General features: G+C 38.9%; 1 protein-coding gene across 12 annotated transcripts in view; it reads right to left on the reverse strand.

The window, feature by feature from the left end:
- Positions 1 to 1,767: 1,767 nt before the first annotated feature.
- BTRC (beta-transducin repeat containing E3 ubiquitin protein ligase) overlaps positions 1,768 to 23,338 on the reverse strand; it is a 227,594-nt gene continuing 206,023 nt past the window's right edge. For all 12 annotated transcript variants that reach the window (XM_037804156.1, XM_037804153.1, XM_037804157.1 and 9 more), the window contains 5 exons: positions 22,988 to 23,106; positions 21,495 to 21,605; positions 20,219 to 20,297; positions 8,369 to 8,561; positions 1,768 to 6,485 (listed from right to left, as the gene is read on the reverse strand). In XM_037804156.1, the coding sequence (XP_037660084.1) occupies positions 8,400 to 8,561; positions 20,219 to 20,297; positions 21,495 to 21,605; positions 22,988 to 23,106 (471 nt within the window). In that variant the 3' untranslated portion in view covers positions 1,768 to 6,485; positions 8,369 to 8,399. The remainder of the gene's footprint in view (positions 6,486 to 8,368; positions 8,562 to 20,218; positions 20,298 to 21,494; positions 21,606 to 22,987; positions 23,107 to 23,338) is intronic.

A 23,338-nucleotide genomic window follows, 5' to 3' on the forward strand; every position in this document is an offset into this window, starting at 1 on the left:
GAAACCATCAGCCCCTTCTCCTCCTGGACTCACTCAGGCTCTATAAGAGCTCAGTTCTTGCAAAGTGATTGGGGACAGTCCTTAATTGGCAGGCCATGCTTCCCACATAACTTCATGAGCCTTTTGAGGGAGGAGGGCATGGAAATTCATACTGTGTCACCAATGACTGGTCATCAAGTTTGCTAGGTGACTGCTAGGGATGGACCTTAGAGAAGGGGACCGTGTGACATTCCTATCAGGTGGTTAAGGGGTAAAGGGCCACTCCTCAGTGGGGAGAGAACACTTCCTATTAGGCAAACCACCCACTCCTTCCCCCATGCCCAGGCCCCAAACTAGGTGTAGTGGGGACCTGGAAAGCCCCCAAAGGCCTCATGTGGCCTAAGGCAGAGGAGGGCTCTGGGCCTGGTAATGACCTCACTCCCCTCAGAGCTGCTAATTGAAAGCAAGGGGTGTGGTAGGCTCAGCAGGAGAGGCTGGTGGGCTGAGAGGGTTCCCTGAGAGGCTCCGCTTCCACGGGGAGGGGGCAGGAAAACAATTTCTCCAGGCTCCTGCACCACCTCACCAGGCACCCACCCGTCCTTTCCTGCTGCTAACGAAGTGCCTTTAATTAGCAACCTAATAAAATGCTCTTAATTGGCAAGAGCCAATCAGGAAGAGAGGTCTCTTCCCCTTAGTCATTGTTGATGGTGGCACAGTTGTATGTTTAAGGGGGAGAGGGATCCCAGGCCAGGTCTGGCATTAGGAAACTGACTTCAGGGGTGAGTCTCTCAGGGCATGCCCTTGGACCTCATCTTTCTTGGGGGAAGAGAGCTGACATTGGGCTTCAAGATGAGCTCCATAAACCCCTAGACTCAGCCTTTGCTCAATTCTGGGCTAAGGAGCCTAAAGGTGAGTGCCACATTGAGTGGATACTAGTGGCCCCTGAGTGGTCTCTGCTCTTACATCTCTGCCTTCTCTCTCTAGGGTCCTGGCTGTCCTGAGTTGCTAGGGAGCAGACTTCAGTGTGATTTTGGGCAATGAAGATCCCTCCTCTGGCTCCTCAGGTTCCTCATCTGTAAAATGCTGGGTGCACCGATGGTCTAGCAGCGATAGTTCTACACTGGATTGTCTGCACTCAGGCCCTGGCATCCACCAGCAGTCTGAGAATGCTCTAGTGACCACCGTGGACAGTCCAGGCAAGACAGGCACTGAGACAACAAGGCTGACAGAAGCTAGGGAGCTGGTCAAGTGGGAGGAACAGCCATACTAAAAGCCCATAGGTCTAACACAAGGATGGGTTAATTTTGACAAGGTCCAGCTTGTGACACCAGTGAGGGGAGGGGACAACAGAGAGGGGAAGGGAGAGTCCCTTCCTGCCATTGTCTGCAACCTTGTACCTATCTCCCTAGGTTTAGTTTGAGGAAAGGGGGAGGCCAATGTTCATTTTTACAACTTGTTGGGGTCTCTCTGGAAATTGTTATCAAATGTCAACTCACCTGTCTATAAAATGGTCAAGTGGGCTCAGGTTGGGTTGTATTTGGCTGAGGCTATGATGACCAGTTCACAAATCACACATCACTTTGGCTTCAATTTAATTCAACCTTGAACACTACTGTATGCCAGGGACCCCATATGATCACACCATTTGGCCCTGTCTTCTCTCAATGTTGTTTTCTCCATGTCAGATAATCTTAAAAGGTATTAACTCTACTATGCACTCTGATTTGTACATTTAAACAACTCATCCTCCTCCAGATGTTGGGGCAAAGAGACAAGACGCTTCGAAAATTCAGTTTAATCTTATATTTGTAATTTAAATTACTTTTTTCTGAACAATTAAAAAAACAAAACAAAACAAAACACATTATATTACCATGATTCTAGGTTGTGAACATATTGGTACAGTGAGTACACATCACCATGACATAATCACAAAAGTCAACGCAGTCAGTACTTAAAGAGTCTAGAACAAAGGGCTAAAACAACCAAAAGCTCTCAGGGAAGCTCACATTTGTTGCCAGGCCGATCCCCATAGCTGGAGTCCACTGAATATCTGTCAGATCAGTCTGGGTTGGCCTCAAGTGTTCACTGATTTGGGAAGGTATTCGTTTCCTTGGTACCCAGAGGTCTAACCCCCCACCTCACCCAAGCTGGTCTTTTCCTTTTCAGTGTTCCAGGAAAAGGGGTAGGAGGGAAGGTAGCACGTTATAACATCATTCACTGCACTGATCCTTGAAACACACACACACACACACACACACCACGCAATAAGGAAGGAGCCAAGAGAGCCAGCTGGCTTGGTTGGAAAGCACGTTATTTCAGACATCATCTGCCTGCAGGAATGTTTAGATTATAGTACTCAACTTCCAACAGAAGAGGTTTCTAGATATCAATGCTTAAGTTCCACCTGGAATCGGGCAGCCGTAACCATGCTCTTTTGGTTTCTCTCCTCAGTTTCCAAGGGTTCTGAAGTCACAAATGAACTACAGGTAAACATAACAAAAAGCACAACTCAGCCTGGTTTCCTCTAAGAGATGGCTGTCTTTCTGGCACTAAATAGGTTGAAACTGTGGTTAAAGTAAGAGGCTCTGGTCTGTCTGTGGTCAGCTGTGTGTGGATGAAGCCCAGGGAGATTAACGCAGCCTGCAGTCTCCGGGAGGACTTCTTAGGGACTAATTATTCTAGGAGGGAAGAGAGGAGGGGAAGGAGAAGCAAGTGCACTTTTTCATGCTCTTCACCTCCTGGAAAGTCTGTTGAACTCATCCAAATGGGGAAAGATGTCAGAAATGGGGATCACAGTCATAAGGGAAGCTTGATGACCACAGCATGTGTTGGGCACAGGGGTAGGTATCTAAGCATCCCTTTTCGCACCTGTAAGTACTTTGGTTTCCTCTAAAATCAAGCCCCTCAGGCATGCACTATTCTAATTTAGACTGTTTCTACTCCAGGAAAGAAGATACTACCATCTAAGGTAAATGGAAGACGCTGAGAAGGTCAATAATACCAAGGTATCTAATCCAATTCTAGGAAAGAAAAAGCAACCCCAAATATTTCCAATGTTCTCCACTCCAGCCCCCTCCACACCTAGCCCTCTGATTCCAAAAGCAATCAAATGCTAAATAAGTGGCCCAACCACAGCTTTTCAGACTAATGGGTACCAGGAGATGGCAAGGGAAAGGGTTGCACATTTTCTTCTCTTCAGCTTTTGATTGTACAAAAAAGGGGAAAAAAGGATTTTTTTATACTTAAGCAAAAAACAAACCCAGAATGATTTAGGGGCCTCAGCGTTTTTTCCAGTTCAGAAACAAGTTACAAAAGCCAGACTTTATTACTTGTCAACAGAGTTCCAAAGAGAGCCCCTGTCTGTAAAGGAGTCATCAGAAAGACTTTTGCTAAGGAACGAGTGTAGAAGGACTTCCATTCATAATGCATGTCCACTTTCAAACTGCATATAAAGCAAAAGGGTGTTCTTAGCAGTGAAAATATACACGTATATCAAGGCATGCTGTTTCTGCCCAAGCGGCCCGAGTGTTGACTGAGGGGTCGCACATGCCCATAACGGTGCAGGTGCATACACATGCTCCTCACCCACCTTGGACAGGGTTTCCTCCCATCTTTAAGAAAGGCTTTTCAGGCTCCATGTTGGAAGGAGAACTTTAGTGAGAAGAGACTAACCTACAATGGAGATATTTCATTTCAGAGCCAAGGGACACCTCCAGCTCCTTTTCTACCTCTCCATTAGATGTGCTGAGACTTTCTTTGTTTCTCTTTTCTTTTTCAAAAGGTCAAACTTAACATTTATGCTAGCCCAGTTGGGGAGTAGTGATAATCAATTCCCACTGAAATCATGCAGAGATGGTAAGTGGGTTTTACCTTCTCTGGAAATGAACTTCTACTTACCTGATTATTTCTTCTACAATGAACTGGTAAATGACCCCCAGAGCTGACAAATGTGAACAATTCAAGTTTTTCAGACCACTTAATTCATTCCCATTTTCATCAACAGCAGAGAGGACAACTTGTAGAATATCCTCAACTGAGCTAATAGCTCCAGATCTGCAGGGTCCACCTTTGATCTCATTTACGATGTGCTGGACAAGCTTCAAAACTGTCTTGGGAACAATATACGTTAACTTAACCTAGATGGGAGAGCAAAACCTTGGGCACCAGTGAAAATTCAACAGCTCCCACTTTTGAATAGCAGCATATAAAAGAAGGGCTAGTAAAGTTATGGCTATTGGACAATATTTTGAAACGATTAGAAATCCATGCCTCTTTAATGTCTGACCCATGTGTTTTTCAGGGCTGACAGCTCCTGCCTTCATCTGTAGCAAAATCCTTAATCAATCAAAAAGCCATTCATAATCAACACAATAGACAAGGAACCCTGATGGTGACTAAACAGAAAACATTTCTCTGTAGCTTTTGGGTAGCTGGGAAGGGGATTGTATTCAGAAAATATTTTCTAGATAATGATGAGTCTTTACACTGGGAAATATTTTCTGAATATAACCTAGAAACAAAAGCTTAAAAGTACTCTAAATGCATATGTATAATCTACCTCTCATTACAGAATAACAACATTCAGTCTGGGTACATTTTGGGAAAAGAGCCTACCTTCTTGCAAATCAAAGGGAAGAGTGAAGATAACTTTCTCCCCTCATTCCGGCATGCTGAACTACTAAAGGTGGCCTGGCTTTGAGGTCACCGGCAACTGCCTCCCATTCTACTGTTTTCACAGCAGCTGATTAAAAAGTGGCTTTCTTTTATTCAATGCTTTGATTAGGAATGGAAACAATGGGCCTGGCTGCCCAGCTTCCAAGGGAAACTTGAGATTGCACTGTGGCCTTGGGGCCTTTGCTGGGTGTCCCCATGCCGAGTAAGGTGGCTCGGGCAGTCTACTCATGCCCTTAGAAGCAAGCTGAGCACACGTTAACTGTATACCCTGTGCTACCAGGTTGGTGTGGCAAATGTGCCCTTGTACCTGAAGCCCGCTGGCTTGAAAGCCCAGACAACTGACTTCCTCATTACCGAGGTCCATTCGTTCATGCTGTTCTCCAACGGCCAGAGAAATTTTATTGGTTGGGGAGGTGAAGGGCAAAATAAGGCCAGGAGGAGGAAGAAAAGGAAAGAGAAGGCAATTTCTGCCCTACTAATAAAACCCTGTGTGCCAAACTTCACCCTGATCCCCCCTCTCCGGCAGCTCTGCCCTTTTGTAAATACAGATTTGGGAAAAGCAGAAAGAAGGTTCTTCAGTACAAGGTTGTGACTGAATTTTGAGAGATGGGTAAATGAAATAGAAATCAACTTTTACTCCTGACCATCTCATACGCTACCCTGATCATGGTCTTGGCAAATATACAGGCGCTTGGATGCTCATGTGCCCTGATGAGGAAATCAGAGATGTGAACCATTATGCAGAGTGCACTGAGTGACTGGCCCTGGCCATTTCAAATCTTTCTGTAGGCTGAGCTTTACCAGTGATTTCAGATGAAGTACAATGCTCTTTATTACACATCTAATTGTTAATGAGAGGAAATGCAATCAGCAACTCCTTTCCACACTCTACATGGAATCGGGGAGACTGCTGGGTCCAGATAAGATGCAGCCATTGATGGAGCCCAGGAAATTTCTGCCATTTTTTTGGGGGGGTGGGGGGAGAAGGAAAAGAGAGCAGAGTTGCCAGTATGATGAGAGTACCATGTCCAAGAAGCCACTGTTGCCACATAGGGTCACTTGCAGCAAAAGCCTGGATTTCAAATTTTGACTAAACAGCCTTTGACTCTTCCAAGTTTTGCATTTCTCCCTGATTTGCCTCATTCTAACTGAGGACACTTTCTTCACACACTTTCTTTTGGGTAGAGTAGAGAAACAGGTTGAAGTAGGAGGGGGAAGAGGGACAGAAACAGAGAAAGAGAAGGAAAGAGACCCAGATCTTCCAAAGTGGGCATTCTTGTATTCTTTCTTTCTTGCCCTGGTACTATACAGAGAGTTCTGTCTCCTCCTAAGTGAGGTGGGGGTGGGTTGATCTTGCCAGATGCTGAACATTTCCTGTAGTTCACACGGAGACCCTGGCTTAAGTTGCATCCCTTTGGCTCCCAGAAGTGGGTCCTCCTAGTAGGCTACACAGGGAAACTAGTTCTTCTGCTTAACGCAAAGCAAGAGAGATTCTGGCAAAACACTAAATATATTTATAGGTCATCTTTGTATGGAACCAAATGGGGCAAAACAGGTGCAGAGGGGAAAGGAGGAGGGAAGGGGTGGTGAGGTTTAAAAGTTCCAATCATTCATGAAAGATAAAAGACATCTTCTGATAGCAGCATGGAAGCAGTCAGCTGTGCTGAGTAGACCATCCTGGGTCGACTGCGGACCAACTGTGTCCCAACAGGAATCTCAAAGCCCAGCTCCTCGGCTAGTCCGGGGAAACAGGGTAGGAGTTTGATCGTTACTGTTGTTGCTTGTCCTGGCATTGGTAGATACATTAAATACCGCAACTTTAATGAGTCCTGTGTGAAAACAGAGCAAATGGTCATTACCCCTTTCCCTATATTTTTCACTTGCTCTAGGAGGAAAAGAAATGAACTTAGCTGTTGATTGGGAGAAGGGCTTGGAGGTCCTTCTGTCAAAGACCACAAGGCTGTGAGGGGGACTTACACCAAAAACTGGGTCACTCACATGCTCAGGGCCACTGTGCTTAGGCAGTTTGACCGTGATGTCTTGATAGTAACAGCTTTGACCTGTTCCCCAGCAACAGCAGGGCAGTCAAGGACAGCTCTGAGGCTCTACCCCTGAGTGGCCATGACACAGGGATGCCACTAACAAAAGTGGGGGAGTCAGGTGAAGCTGGTCTGGTTGTTTGGCTGGAGGGTGCTGGTGGTGTGGATGAGGGGAAAGTCTGACGGTGGATGTGCTGCACTAGAAATGCTCCTGCAGCTTCAAGGACGGATGTGTAGATGGTGGCTGAAATGTGGCCTGGGGATGAAGGCAGAGGTTGGGACTGGAGATACAAATGTGAGAATCATCTACACTGAGATGAGAGCTGAAGCTTTGGGAATAGATAAGGCAACCAAAGGAGGGAGCTCTGAAAAGGAAGACCTGAAACAGACCCTTAGGGGTATCTATGCTTTAGGGGTGAAAGGAGGAAGGAAACCTAAAGAGAGCCAGGAAGAATATTAAATGTAGTAAAATGCCATAGAAGTCTAAGAAAGAGATAATTTTGCCAAAAGGAGAGAATTGGTACATGACAATTACATTAACATTAATAATGACCACTTTTTACTGGGGGCTTGTTATATGCTAGGCATTGTGCTAAGCACTAAGCTTTTTTTTCATGTATTATCTCAATGCATTCCTCACCACAGCTCCAAGGCAGGTGTTACAATCCTCATTTTACTAATAAGGAAACCTAAGGCTCTGGGAAGTTACTTGCCCAAGGTCACACAGGCTAGGAAATGCCTGAGTTAGGACTCCCACTCAGGCCCGTCTGACTTGGTCAAGGTGGCTGAAGACTTTGAGAGCCCTGGGTCCTCTGTGAGAGCAGTGAGCACACCAAAGAGAGCCTGGCAAGGCACGGACCATCCCAGGCAGAAGAACCACCCCACAAATATATGGAGAAAAGAATAGTAAATGTGCACTTCTGTCACATGAACTAAGGCAAGTGTGGAAACGAGAAATCATAATGACAGCAATGCTCCCCAGCGGTTAGTGCAGTCTTCCCTAACTAGCTATAATCCTGTTTTTGAAGTGGTTAGGATACCAGGTATCATCTGAATATACCATAATACAGACAACCTGGATATTTTAGGATTTCTTTCTGCCTCAGAGAGGCTGGAGACATGACTAGGAAGATACACAGAGTTTTCACCAACTTTCAGGTCTTTTTTGGTGGGGAGGAGGTAGGGGTGAGGATAAGGATAAAAAAGCTAGCTTTTAAAATTTTACAACAGTAATGAGGTAGAACTGTGCGGTGTCAGAGTGATATTTTACTGAGGGATTTTCCCATCCACACATTAGATTATCTACTTGGCTTAAAAGATCTCTATTGTAGGTACTGGTTTGATCTGGAAACTACAAAATAACAAGCTTTTGAGTCATGACTCTTAGTCAAACTGTTTCAAATCTCATTTTCATAACAAGTCTATTAGTAGACAGGGGAGGAATTATTAGTTCCACTACACAAGGAGGACCCCCAGAATCATCTAGCAACTATAGGTGATGAAAGGCAGTGTGCAATGCAGGAGCCCCAGCCCTCTATCATCTTGTCTGCCTTCTCTGCTTTACAGGACTTGGTGAGATAATGGGCAAGAGAGGGCTCAATGAACTAGCAGCACCTTATAGCCAATATTCCATCTCACACCTGCAGTGCTATGCAGATAATTCTTTTTCATACCTGGGCAAGTATGAGGTCAGTGTACGATTATTTATCTGGAGATATAGGTGTATGTTCGAGAAGGGGAATGGGGGGGTTCGGCTTGGGAAGCTGGATCATTTAGAAAGTCCCAGATGAGAATTGTGTCATCATGTGAACTACTGACAATCTGGAATTCATCAAACTGGAGTCGGAAAACTCTTCCAGAATGCTCCTAAAGAAGCAAAAACAAAAATTCCATATCACATTACTGATACCTGCTTACAGGATCTTTCTTCAAGAAATCCTCAGGGTTTCTTTATTTCCAGAAAATACAGCCCATATCTTTAGCAAGATAATCCCATATCCTTCTCACATTTGTAGCAACAGGCACAATGATGTAAGAGGGTAAGAATTCAAACTGCTCAAAATCAAAAGCACATAAATTCAGCAACATGTCAACAGAGGAGTCTATGGAAACGCTATGGTGTGTGGATAATTATCTCTACCAGTTAGTTGTTTCAAGAATACAGAGAGAAAACTTAATGTGGCTAAAGGGTGCTTGCTTCGGTAGCACATGTACTAATTTGGCTAAAGGCAGAAAGAAAAAGTCAAGTATTGGGCAGGGATTTCATACACAATCAAAGGAATAGTCATTAGAACTGAGACATGTTAAACAGTAAGTTAGTTTCTCATTGCCAACTCTCCATGGCTTTGGCTGGAGGAGAGCATTCCTCAGAATCTCCCTGGCCTTATCTTCTCTCTGTCTCTCTAGGTTTCTTCTCTACTCAGAGGCCAAGGGTTGGTAAGCAATAATCAGTGGTGTACTGGTAATTGTTTTAACAATTGGTTCCCTCCAACTGGCAGAATTGTTTGTAGATTTTCATGACGTTATAAATTCCTACCACGGCCAAATTCAAGCTACCAACATGAAGTCAACCAGCTTGCAACATTCATCAGAATTTAACAATTAGCTGTCGTGAGCAGATATGAACCAACCCTAGCTCACCACTGGCTTACCACCCAACCTTGATAAAAAGGTAGACTACTTCTAGCACCCCAGAAGGTACTCTCAAGTTCCTTCCTAGTCAATGCTTTCATCATCAATTCATTTTGCCTGTTCTTGAACTTCATATAAATAGACTCATACAGTATGTAATCTTTTCTTTTACTCAACATTATATTTGTGAGATTCATTTATGTTGCCTCATGTAACAGTAGTTCAAACTTTTTATTTCTAGTCGATATCCCTTTTTCTGAACATACCACCATTTATTTATATAATCTGTTGGTGTATAAATGGGCTTATTGCAGTTTTTAGCTACTATAAATAAAGCTGCTATGAACATTTACGTAACTGTCTTTTGATGGACCCCACTCATTTCATCTAAGAGTAGAATTAAGGGACCAGAAAGCAGGCATATGGTTAGCTTTAGTAAATAATACCAAGCAGTTTTTTAAAGTTGTGCCAATTTATACTTCCACCAGCAAAGTATCAGAGTTTCAGTTGTTCCACATCTTCACCAACAACTGATACTGTCGATCTTTTTAATTTTAGCCATTCTGGTAGATTTATGGTGGTATTCTATTATAGTTTTAATTTGCTTTTTCCTGATAACTTATGAAGTTAAACACTTTTAAAAAAATATATTTTGTTTTAGCCTTATAGTTTTTTTAAAAGCCAGCTTTATTGAGGAACAATTTATATACAGTAAAATCCATCTATCTTAGATGTATAATGAGCTTTGACAAATGTATACAGTTGTGTCACTAGCACCAGAATCAAGTTATAAAATGTTTCTCTCACCCCCAAAAGTACCTTTGTGCCCCTCTGTAGATGATCCTCTCTCTCCATCCCAATCCCCATGGCAACCACTGATATGTTCTCTGTATAATTTTGAGAATGCTGCCTAAATGGAATCAGACGGCATGTAGCATGTTTAATTTGGCTTTTTTTCCACTCAGCATAATACATCTACAATTCACTCATGTTGTCGCATGTATCAGTGATCCCATTGTATGGCTGTGCCACTGTTTTTTACCCATTTGCCAATTAATGGACATGGAGTTGTTTCCAGTTTCTGGTGGTTATGAAAACTCTATAAACAACTGTTTATAAGTCTTAGTGTGCCCACAGATTTTCATTTCTCTTGGGTAAAGATCTTGGAGTGGGACTGTTGGCTCATTTGTATGTCTAACTTGATAAGCAACTGCCAAACTGTTTTCCAAAGTGGCTGTGCCATTTTTGCAAGCTTACCAGCAACAAATGAAAGGTCTAGCAGCTCTAAATCCTTACCAGCACCGGGTATTATCCATTTAAAAAATTTTAGCCATTCTAAGAGATGCATAGCGGTATCTCATTTTAGTTTTAATTTGCATTTCCCTAATTACGAATGATGTTGCACACCTTTCTACACGTTTATTTTGCCATCCATCTCTCTTTTTTGGTAAAATATCTGTTGAAATCTTTCATTCATGTTTTTATTGTGCTCATTTTATTTAATAACTTATTAGCTGATTTCTCTCTTCTAGTCTTGCCCCAGCACCACAGCTATTGTAATCCTTTGCAAATGTATTCAGATCATTTGACTCTTCTGTTCAAAATCTTCCAGTGTCACCCTACCTGACTTGGAGAAAACTTCATAGCTTCTACCATAGTCTTCAGTGTCCTCCCCTGATCTGTCCTGTACCTCCACTGCTGCTCTGACCTCATCTCTAACACTTTCCTCCTGCTCACTCTACTCCACCTGTACTGGCCTCCTTGTTGTGCCTCAGCAGCCCAGGGCCCTTGTGCTTGCTATCCCCTCTCTCTGGATCACTCTTTCTCCAGGTAACTGAATGGCTTGTTACTTCTCTCCCTTCCAGTTCATGCTCTCAAGTATCACCCAATCTGAGAGACCTTTCGTGGTTCCAATATATAAAAATAGCACCTCCATCACTTTCTATTCCCCTTAGCCTGATGTTTCTTCTTAGAATTTACTGCCCATCCCACTTTAACTTTTTATTTTAATATTTCAAACTTATAGAGAGATTGTAAGAAAAGCACAAAGAAATGTATACCCTTCACCTGGGTTCCCCAAACTGATAAAGTGTTACCACATTTGCTTTATCATTCTCTCTCTTCACACATATGCACACACACACACACACACACACACACACATTTTTTTTTTCCTGAACCAACTGAGATTGCATTACAGAAATAGTGGCTCATTACTCCTATATGCTTTAGTGTGTATCTCCTAAAAGACAGGGCTACTCCTATCTAGCAGTCACAGTGCCACTATCAAAACCAGGAAATTAGCATTGATATAATATTACCACTATATCCACAGAGTCCATTCAAATTAGGATCCTGAATTGATATTTTTGATACAGGCTATTTTGTAAAATGCCCCTTAGTTTGTGTTTGGCTGATGTTTCCCTACAGAGATTCAGGTTCTACATCTTTGGCAGGAGCACCACAGAAGTGACATCCTTCTCAGTGCAGCATATCAGGAGGCACATGATGCCAAATTGTTCCACTACCAGCAATGCGAACTTTGATCATTTGGTTCAGGTGGTCTTTGTCAAACTTCTTCACTGCAAAGGCTCTATTTTCCCCTTTGTAATAGTAAGTATTTTGTGAGGAGATACTTTGAGATGGTGTACATGTATCATGCTACTCAACAAACTTTCATCCACTCCACTGATCATTCTTACTGAAAATATTATAACTATGATGGTTGCCAAATGGTGATTTTCTAATCCTATCATTCTTTCTACATTTACTAGTAAGGACTAATGGATTTTCATTTTATTCAACCGGTTATTATTATAATTAACATAATATAATTATTTATTTTGATGCTCAAATTGAGCCAGATTTGGTCACTAGGAACCCCTTCAATTTGGCTCCTGTGTCCTTTTGACAAGATCCTATCATTTTTTAAACACTTCCTTACTTTCTAGTTGATGGACATTTTATAGCAAAACTGATGAGCTAATAAATTTTATGAACAAAACCCTCATGGGTTTTCATGAGAGGGTGAACCTAGAACCTCTAAGTGTATATTCTTGGAGCTCTATAGGCTATATTTTTCTTTAATTCTCCTGTATTGACTCACCCGGCTGCTGAGCTATAGAAAAATACAACATAACTTAATTCCCCCCTCACTTAGGACACTATATATACACTGTTTTAAGAAATCTCTGTCTTATAAATATCAACACACCATAGCTGCTCTGCCCTGACACTCTGATCTGAACAATGTCATTTTATGTGGAAGCCCGTCCTCATCACATACACAATTTTTGAAAGAGAATCAGAATCCTGCTCGCTAATGCCAATGTGTACAGAAATAATCAACACATGAAAGCCCCTGTCCACCAAAGGACTAAATTCCTAACCCAATAATTGTTGGGGGCCTTGATGGAGTAATAAAGACCAGAATTACTCTCCTACCTTAAGCAACTAGAAAACTGAAAAATATACGAAACAACTGTTTTTAGTCATTGGACGAAAAGCGTACAGGACTGTAATCCTTGAGAAAAGGGAAACAAATGAGGTGAGCCCTATACCTTACTAGTTTTTTGTCTGAAGGCACATTTTGGACTTAAGCAGAGCATGGTGGCCTTGCTGAGTTGAAGACATAGAGACTGGGATTCAGTGAGACTTATATAACTAGAAGTTGTAGGGTAAGGACTATGAAAAGGAGGGAGCTCTGCAAAGAAAAGAAAAAGAACTCCAGGTATCTGCAGAGTCTCCTAGAATCTGTGCTAACTATTAAGATAATGCATATATAGGGTAAAACTCGATGAGGTCCAGCAAAAGAGCAAATGGAGAACTGCAAACTGAATGGTTCCTAGAGCTCACAAAGGGATGGGAATCATTTGCATTCTCCCCTGGGGGGATGGAAAGTTCTCATTGATCATTCAGGGAATTCAGTAGAGACCTCAGGAGGTCCAAGAATTAGTAGGGGGCCACACTACCTCTCAAATACAGATCACTCTACATCTTCCCAAACAAAGTATAAAATCAAGCCTTGACTGTATCAACCTGAACTGAAAGTAACTGCCTACCAGAACAAAATCCAAAACTCTTTAAAGGAAGACTACAAAATTCAGATTCAAACACTCTACAAAGTAACACCCACAATGTGCAGCATGCAGTTCAACATTAGCTAGAAAAAAAAGGGAAAAAGCAACCTATAATGAGGAGAAAAACCAGACAATAGAAATAGAGCCAGAAATTACAGATGATGGGATTAGCAGACAAAAACATTGAAACGGCTATAATAAGTATGTTCATGTATATAAAGAATACCTGAACACAGTGTGGAGATAAATGGTAGACACACAAAAAAAGAACCAAATGAAACTTTTAGATGTAAGAAATACAATATCTGAAATGAAAAATTCACTGGATGGAGATGGGATTAATTGTGAAAAAGCAAAGACTATTAAGCTTAAAGAACAAAGTCTCAGTGACCTGTGGGACATTATCAAATTGTTTAACATATGTGTAACTGGAGTAATAGCAGAGGTCAGGGGAGAGAAGAAAAAAATTTCCAAATTTTATGAAAACTATAAATTTACAGATTCAATAAGCTTAACAAACCCCAAGCAGGAAAAATACAATGAAAAACATATGAAGACAATATCGTAATCAAACTGCAGAGTCAGTGATAAAGAGAACATCTTAAAAGCAGCCAGAGGAAAAAGTTACATTATGTACAGAGGAATGAAGATAAATGACTTCAAACTTGTCACCAGAAACCAACCAATCTCGAATTCTGTCAATCTAGAATTCTGTTGCCAGCAAAAATATCTTTCAAAAATGAAGGAAAAATACTTTCAGACAAATAAGAGCTGAGAGAATCTGTTGCCAGCATACCTGATTATACAAAATGTTAACGGGAGATCTTTAGGCAGAAGGAAAATGGTATCTGATGAAAACAGTAAATACGTGAGTAAAAATAAACCACTATTTCCCCCTATTTTAAAATTTCTTTAAAAAGCAGTTGACTGGGTGTGGGGCAGGGCCTGGGGGTGTCATGCCCTGCAGCTTGTGTTATCATGTCCATGGAGAGAGGCTGAGGTAACTGACCTCTGGTCAGAGGCGCCAGGGCACTCGGACAGCCAAGATACAGGCTTTGTTAGTCTGGGCCACTGTATGGGCCATGACCAAGAGGAAGATGCAGCCCACCTGATCACCCTTACCCTGACACCTTCAGCAGTAAGCAAGATAAAACAACTTCTTAAAGAGAAGCCTGAACAGGTAGATGTGAGAGTTGGTGTTTGAACCAGGGGTTGTAATGGCCTTTCTTGTACTCTAGAATATACAAAGACAAAAGGAGATTCTGAAAAAGAAGATGGAGTCAGAGTGTTCATTGAAAAGAAAGCACAGCTTACACTTTTACGATCAGAAATAGACTATGTAGAAGACACATTATCCAGTGAGTTTGTTTTCAACAACCGAAACATGAAAGCTTTAATATTTGACACCTCAGGACTCCTCCTTCAGCTCTAAGCTCCAGAAATGTTCCTGGAAGACTTGGGGCTTACTAAAGAAGTAATGTTCCTGTCATGTTCTTAAGGTTTATAATGTATGGCTGGCTTATGAAGAAAATATAATAATGCATTTTCAAAATGAAAAAAAAAGATAGTTGACTGTTTAAAGAAAAAATAATAATGTATTGTGGGGATTATAACACACGTAGATGTAAAATCTATAACAATAGCACAAAGTATGGGTGGGGAGAAATGTAAGTATACTATTGTAAGTTCCTTAAATTACACATGAAGTGGTGCAATATTATTTGAAGACAGGCTGTGATAAATTAAAGATACATACTGTAAACACTATATCAACTCCTAAAAAAGTAAGAGAAATATAACATGTAATTAATAATCCAATAGCGGAGATAAAATGAAATCCTACAAAAGGAAATTAAAGAAGAACACCGACAACAAAGAACAAATGGGGAAAAAAGACAATAAATAGTGAGATGGTAGATTTAAACCCAGACACATATTGATAATTATATTAAATGTAAATGGTCTGAACAACCCAATAAAAGGCAGAGATGGTCAGCCTAGAAAAAAAAAAGCAAGGTCCGACTATGTGTTGAATAATATAAGAAGTTCATTTTAAATGTAAAGACATAGAAATGTTAAAAGTAAAAGGATGTAATAAGATACACCATGCAAACACTAATCATAAGCAAATAGAATGTATATATTAACATCAAAGTATTCTTCAAAACAATGAATATTATAAGGGATAAAGATTGACATTTTATAATGTTAAAAAGGTCAATTTCATCACTAAGACAACAATACTAAGTGTATATGCATCCAATAACAGAGCTAAAAATACATGAAGCAAAAGCTGTCAGAACTGAAAGGAGAAACAGATAAATCTAGAATTATAGTGGGTAACTTCAATATTCCTCTCTTAATAATTGGTAAAACAAATAGAAGAAAATCAGCAAGCATAGAGAAGACCTGAATAACATTATACACCAACTTGATCTATATATTACATGCCAACTTGATCTATATATGCCAACTCAAAATTTATAAAACACTCCATCAGACAACAGCAAAATATACATTCTTTTCAAGTGCACATGAAACATTTATCAAGATAGACCATATACCAAGCCATAAAACAAATCTTTCTATATTTAAAAGGATTGAAATCACAAAGTATTTTCTTTGACCATAAGGGTTTTGAATTAGAAATCAATAACAGAATGTTATATGGAAACTGCTAAATATTTGGAAATTAAACATGATTCTAAATAACCCGTCAGTAAAATAATAAATCACAAGAGAAGTTAGAATATATTTTGAAGTAAATGAAAATAAAAACACACATCAAAATTTGGTGGATAGAGTAGTTGTTAGAGGTAAATTTATAGTTTCAAATGCTATAAAAAAAGAAAGAAAGGCCCTAAATCAATGATCTAAGTTTCCAACTTATGAAGCTAGAACAAGAAAAAAAACAAATCAATGAAATATTTTTTTAAAAAAGAAAAACAAGTGAACCAAAAGCTGATTTTTTGAAAAGACAAATAATATTGATAAATATCTTGCTAGATTGATCAAGTAAAAGAATAGGGAACAGAAATGATCAATATCAACGATGAAAGAGGGGACACTACTACTTACTTTACAGACAATAAAGGGATAATAAGGAAATATCAGGAACAACTTTATATTAATGAATCTGACAACTTAGATGAAATGGACAAACTCCTTAACAGACACAAAGTTCCAAAACTGACTCCAGACAAAAACAATCTGAAGAGTACTATATACCTATTAAATAAATTGGATTTGTAATTAAAACTTCCCACAAAGAAAACTCCAGGCCCAGATGGCTTTACCGGTGAATTCTATCAAATACATAAAGAAGAAATAATACCATGTCTATATAAGCTCTTTCAAAAAATAGAGGAGGGAACACTTCCAATATCATTTTATAAGGCCAACATCAACATTATCTATTACCCTAATAGTCAACCAGAGATAGTATAAGAAAATAAAACAACAGACCAATATCCCTTATGAACAAGACACAACAATTCTTAAAAGGCAGGTATTAAGTAAATGAATCCGACAACAAATAAAAAGGATTATACCTCATGACCAACTATGATTTCTTTCAGGAATGCAAAGCTGGTTTAACATTCAAAACATCAATGTAATATACCATATTAACAGAATAAAGGCAAAAACCACCAAGATCATCTCAAAGGATGCAGAAAAAGCAGTTAACAAAATCTGACATCCATTCCTAACAAAAACTCTCAGCTATCTAGGAACAGACGGAACTGCCTAATCCTGATAATGGATATCTACAAGAAACCCATAGCTAACATACATATATGTATATACGAAATGGTGAAAGACCAAATGCTTTTTCCCTAAGATCAGGAAAAAGAAAAGGAGTACTGCTCTAATCAATTCTTTTTAACACTGTACATGAGGTCCTAGACAGTTCAATAAAATAAGAAAAGACATAAAAGGTATCCAGATTGGAAAAGGAGAAATAAAACTGCATGTCTCTATAGACTTGCAATGTGCAATCAGAAAATGAAGTAAAATAGACCATTTATTATAAATATGAAATACCTTGTGATAAATATGACAAAAGATATGCAAGGCCTTTACACTGAAAGCTACAAAATACTGCTGAGAGAAATTTTAAAAGACCTACATAAACGGAAAGATATACTGTGTTTATGAATCAAAAGAATACTGAACATTGTAAAGTCAATTCTCTCCAAGTTGATCTAGATTCAACACAATTCCAATCAAAATCCCAGCAGCCATTTCTTTTGGTTGAAATTGTCAACTGGGTCTAACATTCACATAAAAATTCAAAGGACCTAGAATAGCCAAAACAACTTTGAAAAAGAGCAAAGTTGAAGGACTTATACTACTTGACCTTAAAAGTTATTAAAAAACTGCAATAATCAAGAAAGTATGATAATGACATCAAGACAGACCAAAAAATCAATAGAAAAGAGAGTACAGAAACTGACCCAAACATATATGGTCAACTGATTTTTAACAAAGGATCAAAGGCAATTTAGAGGAGAAAGGACGGTCTTTTGAACAAATGGTGCTGGAACAATACCTCATACCATATATAAAAATTAACTTAAAATGGGGACCTAAATGTAAAACCTAAACCTTTTTTAAATAAAATTTCTATAAGAAAACATAGGAGAAAATCTTTGTGACTTTGGATTAGGCAAAGATTTTTAGATATAACATCAAACAACACCATACATAACAGAAAAAGTTGATAAATTAGACTACATTAAAATTAAGAACTTCTACATTTTGAAAGACACTGCTAAGAAAATGGAAAAAAAAAACAAAAACAAAAAACAAGCCATGGACTGGGAGAAAATATTTGCAAATCACATATCTGATAAAGGACTTTTATCCAGAATATATAAAGAAATCCCAAAACTCAATAATTAAGAAACAAACTCAATTTAAAAATGACCAAAATATTCAAATAGACACTTCACCAAAGTAGACATATAGATGGCAAACAAACACATGAAAAGATGCTCAACATCACCAATCATTAGAGATATGCAAATTGAAAACCACAGAGGTAACAACTCTACACCTACCAGAATACTAAAATTAAAAAGACTGTATGATTCCATTTTTATATAACCCTAAAAAATGCAAATTAATAAATACTGGCAGAAAGCAGATCAGTGGTTGCCTGATGAGGGGAAGAGAACAGGGAGAAGTGGGATGAAAAAGGAGAGAGAGATTACAAAGGAACATGAGGACAGATTCATTATCTTGGTTGCCCTGATAGTTTTACCGTATATACATAAGTCAAAACTTATCAGGTTGTACATTTTAAATATGTGCACTTTATTGCATGCCAATTATACCACAATAACTGACTCCTCTTTATGCTGCTCTCATTTACCACCTGATGCTTTCTGTTCTGATAGTGAAGAACCAGTTATTCCTTCTGATATGGAAGCATATTTAACAGACTTTTACCCCAAAACACCTAAGTACAATTTCCAAATGATATAAAGTCAAAGGCCTTACTATAATAACTGGGACAGATAATTCATACCCTTCAAGTCCTATATTAGAAGGATTGTACCAAGGGAGAAGCTAAACTTGCCCAAGTAAAAAAGGAGGAAGTGAGGGACATGATGTAATGGCTAAACTAATTATAGAATGAAATAAGAAAAACTACACTAATAAGTTAGAAATAGTAATCTTTTTTTCCAAAAATTTGCATTTCATGCTGTCTTACACTTAGCAACTATTAGAAACCAAAAGTAATCTCTTTTTCTAATTTTTAGTTTTTATATAAGTAAAAGGTGTGTTATATTGTTCTTACAGGGGTCATAGCTTACTTAGTAGAAATATTTTCAGTAGAGTTTTGAAGACATTCAAGATTGTCTCTGATAATGCTGTGAATACTCTCCTTTGTTCTTGACTCACTTGTGGTTAACCACTTGTGGTTCAACACTTGTGGTTCACCACACACAGCTCACCACCTGTGGTTCACTACACGTAGTTTGTCACCCATGGTTCAAATGTAAAAATAAGAGTATGACTTAATTGAATGAACCCTGAATCAAAGGCTCCAGAAATACTCTATAACTTAAACTGAAAGGGTCTTCTGATCTCATCTCCAACTACATCTGGAAGGGACAGAAGTCCCCAGGCTTGGCAATATATCAATTTATTTTTACACTGTAAACTTGTTCCTTCTACCTTAAGTAAATTTGTGTTGAATTTCAATTCTTGTCTTGAGTGCTCTTTACTTTTAAACTACTGTCTGTCCTCATACTCTTATTTGAGTGGGAGGTTACTTGATGAAGCCCAAACTGACTGAATCACAACCTGATAAGGCTCAGCCCTTTGATAATGGAGATCACAGGTTTGAGGTGTAAAGAGTCAAATCCATGACACCTGTATGGGAATCTTTTCAGCGGCTTTATTCATAATCACCCCAAACTGGAAACATTCCAAATGTCCTTAAACTGCAGAATGAATAAACAAATTGGTTCATCCACATAAAGAAATAGGACTAAGCAATAAAAAAGAATAAAGTACTAATATGTGCAACAGGGATGACTTTCAAATGAAATGAAAAAAGGTTATGTTCTTCATGATTTAATTTATATGATGTTCATAAGAAGCTAAACTATAGGATGGAAATCAGATAAACAGTGCTAAGAGGCAGGAGGAGGGGACTGATACAAAGAGGCACAAGAAAACTTTTTTGGGGCGATGGAAATGTTCTAACTATCAAATCAAGATCTGTATTCCAAAGAACATCAACACTGAATTTTTTCCCCATCCTACTGCTCAACCTCCTCTAAACAATAAGGCTCTTACCACAAGGGTCCGTAGACAGAGTGTTCCTGCAGGAGCACGGGGGTCCAAAGCAGCCACAAGATCCCACACTTTAATTTTTCTAAAGACCAAAAAGAGGAAAAAAATCTTAGTGACCAAAAAAGAAAAAAAAATAAGGCAACACAGAGGAGAACAGCAGAAAGTCATGGTAATAAATATGCATGGTGAATATAGTCCATACGATAAATCCAGCTTACAGGAATATATATAAACTTTTTGTTTTGTAGACTTGATTTCTGCATTCACTCTTGGGTATAGCTTATAGGGGAAAATATATGTAATTAACCTAAAATGAGAAACAGGTTAACATTAACCAAACTGAAGATAGGTAAGTGGTAAAGTTACACTGCATTTTGGGGCTAAGAAGAGATCTGTACATTAGAACTCTTATGATAGAAGAGATTAATAAGACCTAGAAATCTACAACTCTGAGGCATCTTCTTTCTGGTCAGTTCCAAGAACGGCCCAGTCATATGAACCAGAGGAGTGGAGCCCATTTAACAGCTCTGGAATTTATATAAGCAAACCCTCATATTTTGATTTAGTAAGAAAAGTCTAGCCCTTCCAAAAATCAATTTTAGGTCATGTCTCCTCAAGATAAATAACAGACAAAACCCAAGAAAGGTGGGTGCAGATCAAAACCACGGCAATGAGAAAATAAAGCGATGGACCCAGCTGGAGCATGTGGTCACACCCTGAACAATTTCCCAGGGGTATGACAGTAATGGCTGCTCAAAGGAGGAGTGAGTCTGCTACACTCACTTCCTGCTGCTTGACTTGGCTGAATGTATCGGTATAGCCAGTTTGAACTAGGATAATGTTGTAAGCTAGTTTCTGATATTAAAAAAAAGCTGCCAGAATTTGAACTTAGCCTTCCACGCCTCCCCAAATCAGGCACTTTGTCAAGAAATGAAAAGAGGCCTTTGAAAGCTATTACAGTTTTGTATGAATTTACCATGTACCTAGTGTTTCTAGACATGGGATCCAAACACAACATGAATGCATCCTATAACCAATGAACATTAGAGTGAAGAAAATAAAGATTACTGAATTACCTGTGAGTGAAACGCTAGAAGTAGTGACAAGAGGGCTGAACTTTTAGGAATTATTCAAAGAATCAAAATTCAAAAGGAATATTAGTTAAGATTCTTCTTTCTGGAAATTTACAGGCTTTCAGACACAAGGAGATGCTAAATATAAAATCATAAGGCAGAAGGAATAAAGATGCAGATTTTTTAAACACTGTTAGCAAACTCACCCATCATAAGCCCCACTGACTATTCTCTTGTTATCAAATCGAATACAGCGCACCAATTCCTCATGGCCTTCTAATACTCGTAAACATGCGCCACATTCTATATCCCATAATCTGGAAGAGAAAATTAAGTCAAGACAATTTTTATGTCTTTTCTGAGCCTGAATGTTATAATAATCAACTTCATATGTCTTTTAAAAAAAAAAACTACAAAAATCAATCAGCATCCATATAAAAATGTATTGCATCCAATGTAATTTAACTTTCTTTCTGCCATAAAGCTCAGGCAGAAAAAAATTTATCATCAGTTTAAATACAGTATATATTTTCAAAGCACAATGGTTTATATTACATAATATTTTTATTACATATATTTGTATATTTATATTAAAACCTGTAACTAGGTTGTCCTGGGCATCAAAAGGATGAATGAAATGCACACAGCTGCTGGGAAAGCAAATGACCAAGCTAAGAAAGTAATGGTTCCTAAGAGGCAGAATGTCAGTGATTTCCTGCCCTCACAAAGCATCTCTACCTCTATCATGGAGGACACTATGTGCATTTACCCACTGTACAGGACAGTCCTTCCTTTATAATGGAAGCATAAAGTAAGTTCTCAAAAACATTTGCATACTAATTTATAAAATAGTATGCTTTCAGACCAATCCATGTGATTTCTAGGAATGGTAATTTCCTTTGCTATAACAATAGCTCTCTCTTTTTTTTTAAATGCCTTTCAACTTCTTTGTTCTTCATTCAAGGGAGGGAGAGGACAGATAAATCTTCCAAACACTAACTGTATCTGTTTTTCATCTTTGTGAGGTAAGAACACCAAAAACACTTCAACTTGTAGTTTCTTCATATTTCAAAGACAGGCCAATTTTACAACTTAAGCAATGCTAAGAAAACAAAACTACACAATTTCTAATAGAGAAAGAAATCTTTTTTCTTTTCTTTTTTTTTTTTTTTTGAGAACAGTGGCAAAGGCCTTAAGCTATTTATTAGTACTTTTCAACTGTAGATAGAGGAAATTGAAAGAGAAGGGTCATCAATCTCCATCTACCTGTCTCTCCTGCCTGCTTCTTCATTCAGGCACTACCTTTTATATAGGTCTACCTGGTGATAAAACTATTACAGGAAGGAAACACATCAACAAAAGGCTTTTCTGTGCTGCCTCTCTGCTTGGGGCAAACTTTTCACCTCTAAGAAGCTACAGATAACTTCTATTTTTATTCTTATTTTCATTTTTATTTCTTGGAGTAATGAAAATGCTCAAAAAACTGTGGTGTTGAATACACAACTATATGATGATACTGTGAACAACTGATGATTGTATGGTGTGAATATATCTCAATAAAATTGCATTAAAAAAAGAAGTTACAGAAAGGAAAATATTTATTATAAACATAACACAGTCGGAGATTTTTTTGATACGTACATAAGCAATGAATGGCAGAAATATTGATCCATTCGGGGAAAGGGTACCGGCTGCTCACCTGATAGTGTTGTCAGATGAGCCACTCACTACCAGCCTGTCTCTGTACTGCAAACAGGCAATGCCGCGTTTGTGCCCATTTAAAGTCCTCACAAACTCACAAGTACTTGTGTTCCATACCTGAAACAGAAAATAGCATTTGGCAATTAATTTGGTACTTTCCCTGGTAAATCCATGGTGACAGAATTGAACCAATAGGGGAAGTAAACTAAAACAAAACAAAACAAAAACATGACTAGTTCAATGCATGATAATACAGGGCTAGAATGTATCAGGCTTCTTTCATACGAGAAATCCTCAAATTGATTTACTCTTATGGGGTTAGTCTGGTCTCGCAGATAAATTTTCTTGA

The sequence above is a fragment of the Choloepus didactylus genome, chromosome 15, assembly GCF_015220235.1.
Source record: "Choloepus didactylus isolate mChoDid1 chromosome 15, mChoDid1.pri, whole genome shotgun sequence".
NCBI classification, from domain to species: Eukaryota; Metazoa; Chordata; class Mammalia; order Pilosa; family Megalonychidae; genus Choloepus; species Choloepus didactylus.